The following is a 16,018-nucleotide window of genomic DNA, read 5'->3' on the forward strand; positions in this document are numbered from 1 at the left end:
TTCTGAGGGCTCTAGACCCACTGACCTCCCTGCCGCAGAGCATCCGAGTTCATGCTGGTTCCCATCCTCATTACTACTGGTGTGGTCATTTTATTTCCAGCCATTCTGGGGCGCTAGGGGCAGGAGGTGTCGAGAATCTCATATAATTTCCACTTCCCTGGTTACCAATGAGGTTGCACACCCTTCCATGCTTTGAGCCGTCAGGTCGCCTCTTTGTCAAGTAGCGTCTTTTGCCCATTTCTCCATCAGTGCTTTTTTGTTCCTTTGATATGTGTTCCTTATATATTCCAGAGAAGGGCCCTTGGCTGGTAATGGAGATAATCCATCTTTGTCACCCTGTGGCTGCATTCTCACCCCTTGTCTTCCAGTGAACAGAGGTTCTCCATTTCCTCACAGTCCAGCTGAGCGGGCTTTTCGCTAAGGGATCCTGCCTTTTCTGTCCCGTCTCTGCAGGCTCTTTTTCCCTGAGGCTGTAGGACGTGCTCTGCAGTCCTCCTCTGGTTCAGAGGTTTGGCCATTTACCTCTCACATCCAGATGGACAGTCCACCGTATGGGACACTCCGCTTCTTCCTGCAGACCCGCTCTCCGCCCACAACCACGTCCCTACAGCTGCAGCAACAGGTGGCTTCCTGCAGGATCCACAGAAGGGAGGCCCCGCAGGAGACGGGAGCCAGAGTCTGGGGCATTTGCAGCAGCCCCTGCTGCGTCCCTCCCCAAGGCCCTGCCTGCGGCCAGCCCCACAGCAGGCCCCACAGCTGCTTCCCGCTCAGCCCTCCCCTGGCTGACCCCTCCCCCACCTCCCACACCTTAGCCCCAGTCCCTTCCCTGAGCTCTGCAGATCCCCCTCTGGGCGGGCCACCTGTTCCTGCCGGGACTTGCCCCCCATCCTGCCGTATGGGTGCCCTGCAGCTGCTATAATAAAGGATCACAGATGGGGCGGAACCAGCCAAGAGCTGTGCTCTCCGCATTCTGAGGCCCGAAGGCCCCCATCCGCGGTCACAGGGCCGCACCCCCTCTGGAGGCTCCAGGGGGAGACTGGACCTTCCGGCCCCTTCCAGCTCTGGGGCTGCCGGCACGCCCTGGCTTGTGGCCGCAGCCTGCAACCTCTGCTTTGTCTTCTGTCCCGTGGTGGTCCTCACGCCGTCTTCCAAGCGTCTGTGTCCAAACCTCCCCTCCTTATAAAGACATCAGTCACACTGGGTTGGCCACCCCGCAAAGACCCAATCTCAAAGAAGGTCACATTCTGAGGTCCCGGGGATAGAACTTTCCACCCAGCTCTGGGGCGGGACACCACTCAGCGCCCTGCCGGGATTTATTTTTGTGCGGGTATAATGCAGGCCCACGCTCATTTTCGTCCTGAAGGGCATCCAGCTTCCAGTCCTAAGAACGCTTTTACCCTGTTTCTCTGCGGGGCCCCCTCGTGGGAGGGTGTGTGTGTTTTCTTCCGCAGCTTTGCACCGATACCACAGAGACTTCATCACTAAAACTCTGCAGTAAGAACCCAAGTCTGCTGGAGCGACTTCCACCAAACTGAACGGTGGGAGCGTCTTGGCACGTGGGGACCACACGCCACGCATCCCGTTGGGATTCTGACTAGGATCCTGTGGATCCCAGGGAGAGAGTGGACATTGCAGTACTGAGACTTCTAACCCGTTTACACGGTATGTGATTTATTCAGTTCATCTAAATATCTTCGTACTAGCTGATAGTTTTCTGGGCAGAAGGTCTGCACAATTTTTTTGTTGGATTTATTTCTGGTTACTTGATTTTTTTTCTGAATTGCAAATAAAGCCTCTTCAAGTTCCTATCCTAATTATGATTGCTCACACTCAGAAACGGTGCCTTTTGTGTACAGATCCTGGGGCCACTCGCCTTCCTGAACCCTCCAACATGACGAACTTAACCGCAGGTGATCTGCGCATGACCTCAGTAACATTCCTCGTCAACCTCTCCCCCGTATTCCCTTCCGTCCCTTTACGGGAAGGGCCAGTGCCGTGTCCAACACAGTGGTGACAACGTCCACGGTCCCACCAGGGAAGTTTTCCACGCTTCACGCTCAGGCAGGACTGTTGGGGGAACCTGGCAACCCCCCTTCAAACAGATCAGTTCCTTTCTGTGTCGACAGCAGTATGAGTTTTTATCACAAATATTGCTGAGTCTCATCAGATCCCTTCCTGCTGCTAACGTGGTGCTCATACGATCTTTCCCACCACTCTGCATGTGAAATACGCTGATTCTCAATAACCAACCTTGAATTTCTGGATCAAACCCTACAAGGCCTTAATACATCACCCTTTCCACATATTGCTGGGTTTATCTTATGTCTTGAGTCTGACTTGTAAGGTTTCCTTCCTCGTGACAGTCCTTGCCCGGTTCTGATATCCACGTGGCACCACTGTCTTGAGCACAGACCACAGGGGGCAGGGGTGAGCATGGGGACGCAGCACAGTGACCGGCCTTGGTGGGGGTGCAGGCACCTGGCAGAGGTGGGGCGGGGGAAACCTCCCCATGAACACCTCCAAGGAGCCCTGCAGCCAAGAAGTGGGCGGGTGGGTAGTCATCACTGCCACGTCGACAATGAGGACGCTGGGGCTCAGGACCTGAGGCCCCCCCCAGCCCGTGGGGGACACGGTAACCTGCGCTTGCACTGGCCCGCTCTGTTCCCGTGGGCTCTGGGGGGTCTCTGAGCAGACGAATTTGGCCCAGCTCAGGTCACCCTGCAGCAGGGAGGCTCTGGAAACAGGCCAGAGTGGAGATGGGCTACACCCCCGCTCAGCCCGCTGCCCGCGGCCCGTTCCCATTCTCCTTGGCCCCAGGCCTCGCCTTGCTCTGCCCAGATGGGTGGTTCCAGGAGAGGCGCCGAGCAGCGAGGCATTTCCCAGAGCAGCCACGGCCCCCAGAGCCCCAGTGCGGCAGCATGGGACATGCACGCTCCAGCCTCCTCGGATCCCCTGCCAAGGCCCTGGACACCACGACCCAGCACTCAGCCGTTCGGGGGGCTGTCACGAGGAGACGTCACAGCCTCCCAGGGCAGCCGCGTCCGGAGCTCCATGACTCGATGATCGGAGGTCGGCGCCCAGCGGGGACTCGCGGATCCTGGAAGCAGCCAGGCACACGGCTATGGTTCTGGGAAACCGCGTGACAGTCAGCACGGGTTGGGCAGGGGCTTTGTGGACAAACGGCCAAGTGGCCATTGTTGGAGGTAGTGTCAACAGAGGGTCATTGTGGGCAGGAGGGAACCCATGACAGCCGGCCACGTGGCAGAAGCCCTTTCCTGCAGCGCACAAAAGGGCCAGTGCCGCAGGCTCTGGACGCCCAGGTGCCGCCAGTCACCCCTCGGCCACTCCTGCGGCACCATGAACACCCCGTGGCTGGGGCTGGTGCTAGCTCTGCTCGGGGGCCCCCACGTCCTGCACACGGGCCCCCAGGACCCCAACATCGATGAGAATATGGTAGCCGCTGCAGGCGTCGGAGCGGGAGAAGGTGGCGGCTGGGGGCAGCAGGTGGGGGACAGGCCCGGCGCCCACCAGCCCCAGCTGCTCCCTCCACACCAGCACGCCCACCTCTGCTCGGCAGGTCAACGGTGACTGGTTCTCAATAGCCCAGGCTTCTGACGAACCAAAACTCCTGTGGAAGGACTCACACATGATGTTCTTCATCCGCAAAACCCACGTAACCCTCAAGACCATAGAGTTCCATCTCTACAGGAGGTAAGTCTGGGAAGAGGGTGCCAGACAGGGCCAAGGTCTAGGGGAGCCCCGTGCCCCATCCCCGGTCGGCCCCACGGCCATGTCCCAGACACTGGAGAGCGCGGGGGACATGGTGACACAGGGCTGGGGCTCGCTGCCCTGGGATGGGACACACATGTCCAACGTCTGGTGTGACCAAGCCCCACCCAGCTCCGTGGGCACTTCTTCTGGACGCAGAGTCCCAAGGAATCTTATCATCCTCTCCCAGGATACAGGGCATGTGTGTCCCGATTATAATGATAGCAAATAAAACAAAAAAGAAATTTCAGTACACACTGAAATGTAAGTATAAAGGGTCAGCGTCATCCAGCCTGTGAGCGGGGAGTCCCTGGGAGTCCCAGCGGTGTGTGACCAGGAGCTCACCTGCTGGGACGCCACCCACACCCGGTCCTGCCCCTTCCTGGGGCCCGACTGCTCATGAGCACCAAGTTGTCTAAGGCCGTGGAGGGACAGGAGGGCTCCCAGGGCCCAGTTCTGGCCCCATGGGGAAGCCTGCACCACCTGCCTCCCACCCCGGGCCCCAGATTCGCAGATGCTGGCCACAACATGATCTTCCTAGAGGAGGTGGACCCCTCTCACTTCCTCATCTTCTGCATCCACAACCACTGGCACAGAAAGGAGACGGTGGTGGTGAACCTCCTCAGTAAGTGCCTTCCTCCCCCAGCCAACAGGACACAGCGGGGAGCCCGGCAGCCACAGGGCCACGGGCGGGGGGGGGGGGATAGGAACGTAGTAAGGTGCTAGGCCAACAGGGGGACCTAACAGGCCAGCAGCTCAGATAAGCCTCCTTTAGCATCACAGACAGTAAAGTCTGGAGAAAACCCATGCTGCGCCGCCTCCCACCTGAGCGGGGCCCCGGTGGTCTTCCTGGCCAGCCGGCCCCCAGGCTGTAGAAGCATCTGCTTCCCTGAGGCCAACAGGGCCACGGAGACCCACAAACAAGAAAAGCAGGTAAGAGACGGGGGTCTGTGTGTTAGCTGTGACACCTCACTGCTGTCCTCAGGGACCACGGCATCCTGGGCATGACGTGGCTGCGTCCAGACACGGCGGCTGGGGAAATGTCCGTATTTAGGAACAGGCCGGCGACCTCACTCGGGTCCAGAGTTAAGGGCTGTTGTTTGGGCTCCACTGGCCAGTCTCCAGAGGTGGGCAAGGGTCAGCAGCAGAGTCGTTGGCAGGGGCTCGGCCCCCTCCACCTGCTGCCCCTTCCAGCTCCTGGGGACCCCGGCGTCCCTGAGCTCTGCCCCCGTCCCCACGGGGCTTCTCCTCTGTTCTCAAGCCTCCCTTCCCTTTCCCATAAAAGAACACCTGTCACTGGTTTTCCAGCCCATCCCGAACCCAGCATCACCTCGTCCTAAGACCCTTACCACACCTGCAAAGATCCTGCTTCCAAAGCAGGTCCCATTCCCAAGTTCTGGGAACCAGGACTTGCCCACACCTTTCAGGGGGACCCAATCCAGCCACGCAGGGAGCATGAAGACGATCTGATTCAGTGCGTGGCCCCATGCTGGGCCCCCAGACCTACAGGGCCAGTGGGGTGAGGTCCAAATATCCAGGAGAAACTGGCCACACCCAGGCCGGGAATTCCAGCTCAGCATTCAGCGTGTGGTGGGGGGGGGTGGGGGGGGGGCGGACTGCCGGCCCCGGAGCAGGGCGACGTTTGGGGAGGGCGAGGAGCGGCTCACCAGCCAGGCAGGCAGGCACCACCGCCCCCTCCTGCTGCTTGCTTCTGCTTTGCGGGTGCTGGGTTCTTGGGGCTGGGGCCGCAGTGCAGGGGGCAGCGAACTTTCACCTGTGTCCCCACGGTACTTCCCAAACACGTCTGGGTCGCTCTGCTGGCCTTGAAACAAGCCAAGCACCAGACACCGGCCCCTTATCCTGACGTGCAGTAAACAAAGGCATCACTGGCAGGAACAGCAAGGACCGGGGCTCCGAGGATAGGCCGGACCCCACCCAAGGGCCGGGTGTCACTCTGTGGGGCCCCCTGCCTCCTCTCTGGCCTGGCATGGGGCCCTCTGGGCACACCCCTCCCACTCTGGTCACAGCAGCTCGTCCCCACAACCCTGCCTGCACCCTGAAAATCCAGGGTCGTCTCCAAGCTCGCAGAACCCCACTGCCCATTGTCCCAAATGACCTGCCAGAGGGACAGCCCCTATTGCTGTGTCTGCAGGCTGGACCCCTACCGCGAGCTGTGACATCATGCAGACATTTAGGAATTACTGCAAAAGCCACGGGATTAGCCCGGCCAACATCATCAACCTGACCCGAATGGGTAAGTGCCCGCCCCCACCCCAGACCCGGAGGCTGGAAGGGCACGGCTCAGACCCCCGCTCAGCAACCCGCACTCCTCTTCACAGACCACTGCCTGCGTGCCCGACAGTAGGCAGGCCGCTGGGCCCAGGTGAGTGACCTCTGACCCTGCAGGGGCTGTGGCACAGGGACCCCCCGAGGCCGGGGCGATGAGGGGCAAGTGCCGCTGCACACACACTGAGCCCTGGCTACGCCAGCCGTGGGGTGCAGCTGGGGGCTGACGGCGTGGACTCAAGCTGCTGGTTCTGCTGGGCAGGACCAAGGTGGAGATGCCCACAGGGCCCCCAAACACTGACGGGGGCAGGGCCAGCCTGGGGCACTGGGGGGCCTGCCGAGAGGCTCAGGGCCAGTCTGGAGGAGGAGGGAAATGGCCGAGCGGACCAGGGATGAGGTCCTGCTCACAGACAGACCTCCCCAGCCCCCGACCCGGGGGCAGAGCCCAGGGCAGTGCGGGATCCGCCCCACCCGTCCCCACCCCTGAACCCACCCTGCCGCCTCTCACTCACAGGAGCTGCCCCCTCGAAGGACCAAAAGTTCACAGTTGACCCAAGGAGCCCTTCAACTGTTCCCATCCCCCCAGGAAGCTCCCCGTTCCTGGAGACCTTTCCTGGGTGTCCAATAAAAGATTGCCGCTCCGAGACCGAGTGTGCTCTGTGGGGGGGGCTCTGACTGGTGACCACACGGGGCCAGGGCCGCAGGGGTCAGAGATGGGAACCCTCCCCTCCTGGTGAGCCAAGTTCACCACAGGGTCACGTCCACACGGTGGGGGGAAGCTGCTAGGAGTTCCCAGGGTGCCGTTCAGAAGGGACAACCGCACACAACACAGGAAGTCAGCGAGGCCAGACCCCAGGGCAACCTGGTCCCCTCAGTCCTGGGGCTTCCCTGGACTGGCAGGGACAGAAGTAAGTCTCGCGGGGGCAGAGCCAGCAAGCAGCGCCAATCCAGGTTGGTCCCGGCGTAGGAGCCCCTTCTGGCCACACATGTGTATGTCTGCTAAACGATGGTGGTGGACACCCTGGGGGCAGGGACAGCCACTGGGCAGGCAGCAGGAGATGCTGCCCGCTGCATCTTCCTCCTCCCTGAGTTGTGCAGGCCTGGCAGGTGCATGCCCGCCGCCCCCTCTGATGCACACCTAAGGCCCCCAGGCTCCCCTCCACTGGCGCCCAGCTGCACGCAGACTCCCTGCCCCATAGCGGACAGGCCTGTCCTCCCCCAGGGCCACCACCCCTGAGCCATCCATCAAGCCCACCCCCCGGCCGAGACCAGGGGGCTCCTGCCAGCGGCCAAGAGTCCCTCGAGGGAGTCTCTCAGGGCAGGCCATACCGTCCAGCACCAAGGCCTGCGTCAGCCTTGCATGAAGGGGAGCTGTCTGTGTGGCAGTCAGAAGAGGGGACCTCCCACCCCCGTAGTTGGGATGAGGCTCCCAGCCCCCGGGACCCACCCCCAGGCCACCCCCAGCACCCAGGGGTCCTCCCTGCCCGGCCTCCTCTGCGCTCCCCACCCCAGCCTCCTCCATCAGAAGCCCACGCCCCCACCTGCACCCATCAAGGGCCTTTCCAGCTCATCTCTTCCAGCAAGACCCAACAGCGGAGCCACCTCCTCAGCCCCAGCCGTGCGGTGGCTGCCCGCCTCAGTGGCCCCAGGCCTCGGGTCCCCAGCAGGTCAACAACTCCATCCTCTCCTGCTTCCCCCCGTCCAGGGGCAACGAGTTCCTTCTCCTTGGCTCCCCAGACGCCCGGCTGTTCCCGCATCCCACCTCTGCATCTCTTCTCTCACCAATGCTCATCCTGGGGTAGCGCTGACCCCTGGCCCATCCTATGACGCCTGTCTGGGTCACGGTCTGGGGGCACCTGTCTCCTCACTCCTCCTCATGCCAGCCAAGCTGCACTCACCCCGGAGCCCCCAGCCCCACCGCCTGCTACTCTCCAGGACAGGCCCAGCCCATCTTGCCCCCACAACTCGAATGCCCTGCCAGCACACAGGGAGGGGAGCAAGAAGGGTGGAGGGACCAGTCTGACATCCTCTGAGCAAAGGGCATGGGACCTGGCTGTGAGCAGACCTGGAGGCCCCCTTTCAGCCATGAGCACCCCATCATGCTCAGGTGATGGGCTGGGGGACAGCAGGGCCCACTGGGGGATGACGAAGTGTCCTGACCGCCAGCGAACAAGGGCGGGACTGGAGCTGTGCCGAGCAGGTTTCTGGCTCCCTTAGGTCTGTATGGGTGAGTGGGGGGGGGGGGGACAGTGAGTCCTGGCCAGTCAAGCGAGGGTCCCCGGAGGATTTCCTCTCGCTCACTCATTGGTCACCTGGGATGGGAGATGGAGGACATGCCTGTCCTGCCAAGAGAAGATCAGAGCCTGGGGGGAAAGGAGGGGCCCCGGGACGTCACCTCCTCCCCAGCAGTGGAGCACCCAGTCCTCCAGCAGGACCCATGTGGCCAGGGGACTAGACGAGGTCACTGAGCAGAACTGAACACCCCGCCCCAGACCCCAGTGCATGGTGACCACACTGGCCGCGAGGCCCATGGAGCAAGAGGAGCAGTGGGGAAAGGGAAGGGGACGGAGAGGAAAGTGGGCAGGGGGAGGGGCGGACTGAGGGTGGTGAGCGGTCAGCACTCAGCCCAATGGCCGGCTGTCACCAAGCCGTGGGCACAGCCCCTCCAAGATGTCCCAAACCAAGGGGAGTGTGGGCTGAGGGTGTGGCTTGAGGGTGTCCGGGGTCCTGCGGGGCCATGTCCCTTCTGTGTGTCCTACTTCCAGGCAAACCTCGTGGTGGGGGCAGTGGGGAGGAAAGCTGGTCACCTTGAGAGCTGGGGGGGGAAGTTGTGCTGAAGCCCCCCAGCCAGCCCCAAATCCCCAGAGCAAGCCCGAAGTCACCAGCCAACGGCTTTCCAAACCCACCCTCGAGCACACGCAGGTAGGAGTGTGCCACCGCTGAGAGCTGAATTCGGGTCACAAAGGGCTGGAGAGCAGGACGATGGATGAGAAGCAGGCTGTCCCCTGGGCCCTGCAGCTCCTTCCAGCTCCAACCAAGCCCCCAGCAGGCCCAGCGGCAGCCCCTCTCCCCTCCCGCTCACCTGGGGGCTCTGCCATTGAGCCCTGCCTGCCCCTCCCCTGCATGTCACCGTCCGCAGGAGGGAGGCCAGGCCCCAGCCAGCTCGGGGATGGGGCTCTGTGCCCACACTCCTACGGCCTGTGGAGCAGGGGCCGTGGGATCACGTGGCCCCAGCAGGGGTGAATGCTGGTTCCAGGGCACCCTTCTCCCACTGGGGGAGGCGGGAGGAGCAGACATTGTTGGTCGCCCACTGCTCTTACCCCCAAGCCCACACCAGGCCTCCAAGTGCCCCCTCCGGGGGCTCAAGATGAGGCAGGCCTGCCGCCTGAAACAGGGCCTCATCCCCCACAGCCTGGGGCTGGGCAGGGTCTCATCTCTGTTCTCCAGGGCCTCGGCTGGGGCTCCTGATCTCCTTCACTGGGTGCTGACCTGAGGTCAGTGTGGGGGTGGGGAGCACAAGTGGCCAGCCGGGGGCTCAGAGCCAGACTGTTCTAGGTCAGCTTGACCAGAGGCAGCTGCGGTTTCCATGGAGCCCTGCAGCGAACCCCAGCAGAGACAGACCTGCTCCCAAGTGGGGCTCAGCGATTCCACCCCAGGTCCCCCTCTGGGCTCAGGGAGCCAGAAACTCACAGGGGCAGGACCCAGGCGCTTGCCTCGGCCCTGACACAGCAGCCACACAGCAGGGTCACCCACAGCGGGGTTCAGGGTGCTGGGCTGACCACAGGGCCCCTGCAGCGTCCCACCCTGCCAAGGGGAGGCACAGGCCTACACTCGAGAACCACACACAATCGCGTGTGTGCACACCAGCATCAATGCCCATAAACGCATGCACACGAGCAGCACAGACGTCCTGAGCACTGGGGTCTAGGGGCGATAGCCGCCCCCGTGGGCACCTGGCCTCCCCCAGGTTCCCTCCCCGCAGCCGCTGCCTGGCTCCCCTCCAGCCCCACCGAGGGCTCACGCTGCCAGCGCTTCGACCCCACACCAGCTGCTCCTCACCCGTTTGCAGTGCCTCACAGAATGAATGGACCTTTCCGGCTGCGGAGATGGAAATGCATGTAAGTGCGGGGAGGCAACCTGGGCAGGGGGCTCAGGACTCACAGTCAGGAGAGCCTACTCTGCTGGGGAGAAAAAACCCCCTGGCTCCTGGAGCACTTGCTGGCCTGGAGGGTCACAGGGGTGTCTGGAGCCCAGCGTCTCCAGAAGGGGATGAGCAGAAGCATAGTGAGGCCCCGGCCAGCCGGGGGCACAGACGGACACCCGCCTTTGCTGTGGCTGCCAAGTGGTGAGATGCAGGGCAGGGTCAGCCGCACTCGACCATGGGGGCTTGGGATGCCCCTCCCGGTAACCCAGGCCTTCCCCAGATCCCAGCGGTCAGCAGCAGCTGGGACTGGAGCTGTGCCTGCCAGGAGAAGGGTCCAGATGCTGACACCAAGTGGCCTCTGCCCCAGGCCCCCCCACGGCCCCTGAGAGGGGAGTGCAGAGGTCCCCATCTCGAAAGCGGAGGCCAGCCTTCCCTCGGGGCCCTGGCTGCGGCGGACAGCACCATGGCCTCCCCCGACAGACCCCTGGGCCGTGAGAGCCGCACAGCCCAGACCAGCCTTGTGAGAGGTGGTGAGGGGTGAGAGGCGTGAGAGGTGGGGTCCGACGCCTGCTTCTCCGGGGAGCAGGCTGGGAACACAGAACTCTCAGCCCCCGGAGCCCGCCCCAGGCTGCAGGGCTATTTAGGGAGTCCGCAAGGCCAAGAACGTCGCAGAAACAAAACCCCAGGCAGGTGCCCGCGCTCTGAGAGGAAGCGGTGCCATCTGCCCAGTGAATGGCGCTGATTACAGATGCTCCGGAAGTCCCGCTTTCTGCAGGAGCGCCGCCCTGCCTTTAATCCTCGGCCTCCACCCGCTGCGGCCCCCCAGCCTCGCCACAGCAGAGCACAGGGGCCGCCCAAACCCAAAAGAAGCCTCCCAGCACCCCACACAGACACGTGAGACACGGGCTCTCCCTGCTGCCTAGCAGGGGAAGAAATCGGGGAAGATACTGTCCACCTCCTCCCGCAGGGCCAGGCTGGGGCAGCCCACATCCGAGCCCCATGGCTCCAGGGGGCCGTCCGGGAGCTCCTGGGAGCCAGGCTCGGGGTCTGTCAGGAAGCCTGGCTCTGCCCTGTCCAGCAGGCTGCTCCTGGCTGTGCTCCGAGAAGGGGCACTGGCACCTCTGCCCTCCAGAGACCCTGGAAGCAGATGGGACACATCAGCCTGGGTGCCTGGGCCGGGCACAGTAGGGTCAAGGTGCAGAACAGGCCCGCCTCCGTCCTGCCCGGCTTGGAAGCCCTTGGCTCCCGAGGGCCATGACAGGTGGGCGAGCCCACTCCTGCTGGCCCTGCTCGAGACCCAGGAGGACCCATCAGAGCACGACACAATGCCGTTTCACAAAACTCTAATCTCACAAACATTCTGCTCATCTCCCATCCAGGTGCCCTTGCAGGGAAGTTTAGAGAAAAGCACAGACCCCGAGTAGCAGAGAAGTCACAACCAGCTCCACACACCACGCTCACAGACACTCCACACGCACACACGTCCCCTTGCGTTCCCCACCCCAACGACCCTGAAGACCACCAGCGGGGAGAAAATAGGGGCTCAGAAACAGATAGCAGGACCTTGGTGTGAGCCTGCTCACATCTCCCCGTTAATCCCAGCCAGCTGCCCAGCCCCTTATCCAGATTGGCTGAGGCCCCAAGGCCTGGCCCTCATCACTCACCCAGCCACCAGTCGGGACCGGCGTTCAGCAAGTAGGACGTCCCGTCTTCCACGTCACATCCCGACACGGACCTGAATGGGACCAGACTTCACCCTGAGTGATCCCAGGTGAACCCACTCCTCGAACCTCAAGAGGAAGGTGCAGAACCTCAAAGGTGGCTTCAGGTTCAGGATGAACGGGGTGCCCCTCCCTCCCTGCCAGACCCTAAGCCTGCCCACTGAGGACGGACTGGCCCGTCCCCCTACCTCTGCTGGGTCCCCCCCACCCCCTGCCTCTGCCACACTCCCTTCCCACGCCCCAGCTGGTGCACGCTCATGAAACACAAACTCCTTTACTATCAGCCAAAACACAGACCGGCGAGGAACATGACAACGTTTTCGGAAACGCGTCAGAAAGCCACATGGTGGCGTCTGGCTCAAACGGGCCTGGGCTGGCAGCTGGAGCCCAGGCACAGTGAGGGAGGGGGACAGACTTCCCAGGGGTGGGGGCGGGCAAAGCGTGAGCAGAACTGGAAGGAGGCGTGTGGGACTGCTGTAAACGCCCAGCAGGGCACCCACCTGGCGTCCAGTGTCACGACACAGTCGGCCCCCTCCGCTGGGGTCCCAGCCTGGCCCAGGCAGCTCTGAGCCTCTTCGCTCACCAGGGGGGAGGGTGGCTGCCACAAACGGGGAGGCCAGGGTGGGGGCAGCCTCAGCGCCTTGGAGGGACTTGGGCCTGGGGGCTGGGACAGCAGGCTGCAGGGCTCTACGGCAGAAATGAGATGCGGGTCGGCCTTCCCCACACGGGCAGCAGCCCTCGGCCCCTGCCTGCTGTTCCCGGCACAGGGATAAAAAAGCTCAGAAGCAGGAGGCAGACAGATGACCCGGAGATGGACACCCAGGGCTGCAGTGCTGGGCACCTGGGGCCACGGAAGCTTCTCAGAGAAAACACCTGCTTGGCCTCAGATCAGCCCTTGGGGCTCAGATCTGGAACCCCACCCCATCTGCCCACAGTCCCTACCCCAGCCTCCTCCCTCAGATCTAGCTCCCTGCCATGTGACCTCTGCACCCTCACGCCCTGCCCGTGGCTCCCAAAGTTCTCTGGAGGCCCCAGCTCCACCGCCAGCCCTGGTGACAGCAAGCCCCCTCCCCTGCTCCGTGGGCACGTTCGGGCAATCAGAAGGCATCCTTGGCTCCCGGGGCAGTCACGCGCATGGGGCCTAAAGGCCCTCACAGCCATTCGTGCCCAAGGAGTGACAGATAGCTGGGGTGCGGGGTCCAGCACGAGGCAGAGGCAGTCATCAGCAATGCCCTGCGGGCTTGGCTGGCACAGGACAAGGGCCCTGCCCGTGCAGAGCCCGTGACTCACTGGATTACACAAGGATCAGGAGAGCACCAAGAAGCCCAGGCTGTGTGGGGGCTGCTCAAGAGAGCCGGGCACAACAGTGGCCAGCAGCAGGCACGAGGACGGGACCCGGGGACCCCTAGAGGCCCAAGGTGAAGGAGGACTGGGGGCCTGTCCTTGGGGAGCAGAGGCTCGGACCCTGCTCCCTGGCAGAGAACAGAACAACAAGGACAGGCCGAGAACGGCCCCCGCCTGCAGCTGAGAAGCCCAGGGCACCTCGGCTGTACCCCTGCCCCTGGTGGCGCCCGTTAACCTGTGTTTACCACAGCTGAGGGCAGCACGGGGTCCCCGAGGTTCACCTTGACACGCAGGCGCGTCACGATGAGAGAACCACAACAGGTGTCCAACCCTTATTGATAAACAGACCCCCAGCCCCATGCCATCCTACAGCGCGCCCCTGTCCCCTCTCTGGCGAGAACACCGACCCCATCCGCGCTGGGACCCGCCCTTGCTTACCAGGGAGGGCTGGCGGCCCCTCCGGCCCCTCGGCCACCCCTGACGGGGCCTCGCCCTCGCCTGCGCCCGCGGTCACACAGCCGGGAGGAGCCCGTGGCCTAGTGACACAGAGACAGAGGGGGAGCCTGAACAGTCTGCGTCTGCTGCCCCCGCGGGCTCCCCAGCCACCCAGGGGACACTAACACAGTCAGGCCACAGGCTCCCATGCCGCAGTCTGGGGGCCCTGCAGCGCTCGGACGCGACGCGGCCTGCTGCGTAACATCCCTCTGCCACTCGCGCCACATCTCCTTGGAAGGACCAAGAACCTAAAATGGAAACAAACAACCTAAACGACAGCGGTCAAGCAACGCACATGGGAAACCAGGCTGTCGGCTGTCACGGGCTGCCCTGCGGGGGTCCAAGAGGCTCAGCCTGAGCGCAGACCCCAGCCCGGAAAAGCAAAACAGGGAACAGAGGGGATGTGAGGGACTGAAGTGGGGACCGAGATGGTTCCCGGGGGCTCCCGCGGACAGCTGGAACTGGCAGAAGCAGAGAACGCCAGCCGAAATCACAGCCACCCTGGCTGCCCCGCAGGGAGCAAGGGAGGTCAGAGCTGCCCTCCCCCGGGGCGGGGGGGAGGGGGAGAGATGCCCCCCAGCGGCCCCTCCACACAGCGCGACCCGGCGGCCTGAACACCACTCACAGCATGCGGCTCCTGGCTGGGCACCAGGGTGCCAGCAAGCTGCAAGAACTGCACCGCCATCTCCAGGACCGAGGCCATGTCCTCCCGTCGGCCATCAAACCGGGGCAGCAGGGCCCGAAGGCGCTCACAGCTCACCGAGATCCGCTTCCTGCTTCCAGACAAGCAACAGTGTCCGTCAGCCCACCTAGCCTTGGCCAGGGGAAGGACCTCAGCTGCCCGAACGCCCCTCGGAGCCGCCCAGGCCCTCCACTGGTCAGCTCTCCCAACAATGTGAGCCCTTCAGGGTCGCCGGCCACAAGCTACCCAGAGGCTTGCACCAGCCATGGCCAGCCGGGCCCTGGACGCCCCCCCGCACGCCCCAAACCCCCCCACCAGAGACCCCAGAGGCACACCCTTGAGCAGCCCAGGACTGCGGTCAGAGAGGGGGCTGCAGAGGTGGGCCCTGGGAAGCCCCTCCCTTGGGTTTTCTTGCTCAGCCTGCCGCGTGCTAACTGCCCCCTGACTGCATGGCCCCTACATCCCTGTTCCAGCTGCCCACACCCGCGTCACAGCCACGAATCTGATGTCCTCGGCCGCCCCCGTCACAACGCCGCTGCAAGCCCGGGACCATCCTCCACCCACCTGCGCTCCCTCTCGCTGAGCACGTTCCGCGGGAGGCCGAGGCCCGAGCCGGAGCCGGAGCCGGAGCCGGAGCCGGAGCCGGGGCCGGGAGGCTCCGGGGGCGCCCTGAGCGGGCGCGCGCCCTGGCCGTGGTTCTCACTGCAGCCCTGGCCGCTGGCTGGGGAAGAGCCGCTGCCCAGGACACGCAAGAGCGCGGAGCTCCGTGAACCCCGGAAAACGCCGCAGGACCCTGGGGCCCTCATGGACGTCTTTGGGGGGCCGCCGGGGCAGGGGTGGGGGTGATGCTGGACAGGGTCCCCGTCGGCCCTCCCTTCCCCCACAGGGCCTGAGGTCGGTGCCCTGCCCCAGGGGGTCCTGCCGGGTGGGGACCTGCAGCTCAGTTCCCCACCCCCGGCACCCCTGAGCAGAGGCCTTCCGCCTGAGCCCCTCCAGCGCCCCCCAGGTCCTCACCTGCACCCCCCAACAGCAGCCTCAGGACCCCGGGACGCCATGAGCGCAGCCGCAGGGAGGCAACCACACGCCGGGACCCCCAGGCGCCTGCCCCACGCATGCGTCTGGCCGGCTCCGCCCACTCACGTGCGCCCCTGCCCCACGTGCCCCCTGCCCCGCCCAGGCACGTGCTCTGTCCCGGGGCCTCAAAGTTTCTCCCAGCGGAAGTCGGAAGTCGCTGTGAAGTGGCGGCCGGGGTCGGCAGGCCCTGAGGCCGGAGTCTGGCCTGGCCTGGGTGCCCCTCCCGGCTCTTCCCGGGGGTCGGGGGTCGGCCCGCTCCCACTCAGGGGGGGCCTCCCTGGGTGCTGCCCGGACCTGCGCTCTGTCAACTGGGAGGCAGGGGCCCTGCCCGCAGGGAGCCTGACTAGGGAGGGGGCCGCAGGTGAAGGACTATCCCGGGAAGGAGGGGACGGGGCTGGAGCGGTGATCTGGGCAGGGCCGGGCAGCCGGCATCCCAAGCCAGGGGACCCGCACGAGTGCAGGCGCTCCCGGGCGCTGTCACGTGAGCCAGGCGTCAGGACGCCA

At 64.1% G+C, this 16,018-nt stretch overlaps 2 protein-coding genes across 2 annotated transcripts; one reads left to right on the forward strand and one right to left on the reverse strand.

Annotated features, from left to right (window-relative positions):
* Positions 1-3,270: 3,270 nt before the first annotated feature.
* Positions 3,271-6,689, forward strand: LOC102738898 (uterocalin-like). The gene is made up of 7 exons (XM_081802649.1): positions 3,271-3,453; positions 3,578-3,711; positions 4,275-4,393; positions 4,544-4,701; positions 5,921-6,022; positions 6,108-6,151; positions 6,569-6,689. The coding sequence occupies exons 1-5, from the start codon at positions 3,358-3,360 to the stop codon at positions 6,011-6,013; spliced, it is 600 nt and encodes a 199-aa protein (XP_081658775.1). The 5' UTR covers positions 3,271-3,357; the 3' UTR covers positions 6,014-6,022; positions 6,108-6,151; positions 6,569-6,689.
* A 4,276-nt stretch (positions 6,690-10,965) lies between these two features.
* Positions 10,966-15,246, reverse strand: SOHLH1 (spermatogenesis and oogenesis specific basic helix-loop-helix 1). The gene is made up of 7 exons (XM_081802667.1): positions 15,005-15,246; positions 14,384-14,534; positions 13,885-14,006; positions 13,702-13,799; positions 12,420-12,606; positions 11,863-11,933; positions 10,966-11,335 (listed from the first exon to the last, which is right to left on the reverse strand). The coding sequence occupies exons 1-7, from the start codon at positions 15,244-15,246 to the stop codon at positions 11,118-11,120; spliced, it is 1,089 nt and encodes a 362-aa protein (XP_081658793.1). The 3' UTR covers positions 10,966-11,117.
* Between the last annotated feature and the right edge of the window lie 772 nt (positions 15,247-16,018).

Source organism: Leptonychotes weddellii, chromosome 14 (genome assembly GCF_054177405.1).
Source record: "Leptonychotes weddellii isolate Sample4059 chromosome 14, ASM5417740v2, whole genome shotgun sequence".
Lineage (NCBI taxonomy): Eukaryota > Metazoa > Chordata > Mammalia > Carnivora > Phocidae > Leptonychotes > Leptonychotes weddellii.

Excerpts from the sequence above, each read along its gene's own strand:
- SOHLH1 (XM_081802667.1), bottom strand. The coding sequence starts at position 15,246 with ATGAGGGCCCCAGGGTCCTGCGGCGTTTTCCGGGGTTCACGGAGCTCC. Across the intron at positions 14,535-15,004 it reads CTCAGCGAGAGGGAGCGCAG|CAGGAAGCGGATCTCGGTGA; the intron begins GTGGGTGGAGGA and ends CTTGTCTGGAAG. Across the intron at positions 14,007-14,383 it reads CCAGCCAGGAGCCGCATGCT|GTTCTTGGTCCTTCCAAGGA; the intron begins GTGAGTGGTGTT and ends TTTCCATTTTAG.
- LOC102738898 (XM_081802649.1), top strand. The coding sequence starts at position 3,358 with ATGAACACCCCGTGGCTGGGGCTGGTGCTAGCTCTGCTCGGGGGCCCC. Across the intron at positions 3,454-3,577 it reads CCAACATCGATGAGAATATG|GTCAACGGTGACTGGTTCTC; the intron begins GTAGCCGCTGCA and ends TCTGCTCGGCAG. Across the intron at positions 4,394-4,543 it reads GGTGGTGGTGAACCTCCTCA|CATCACAGACAGTAAAGTCT; the intron begins GTAAGTGCCTTC and ends AGCCTCCTTTAG.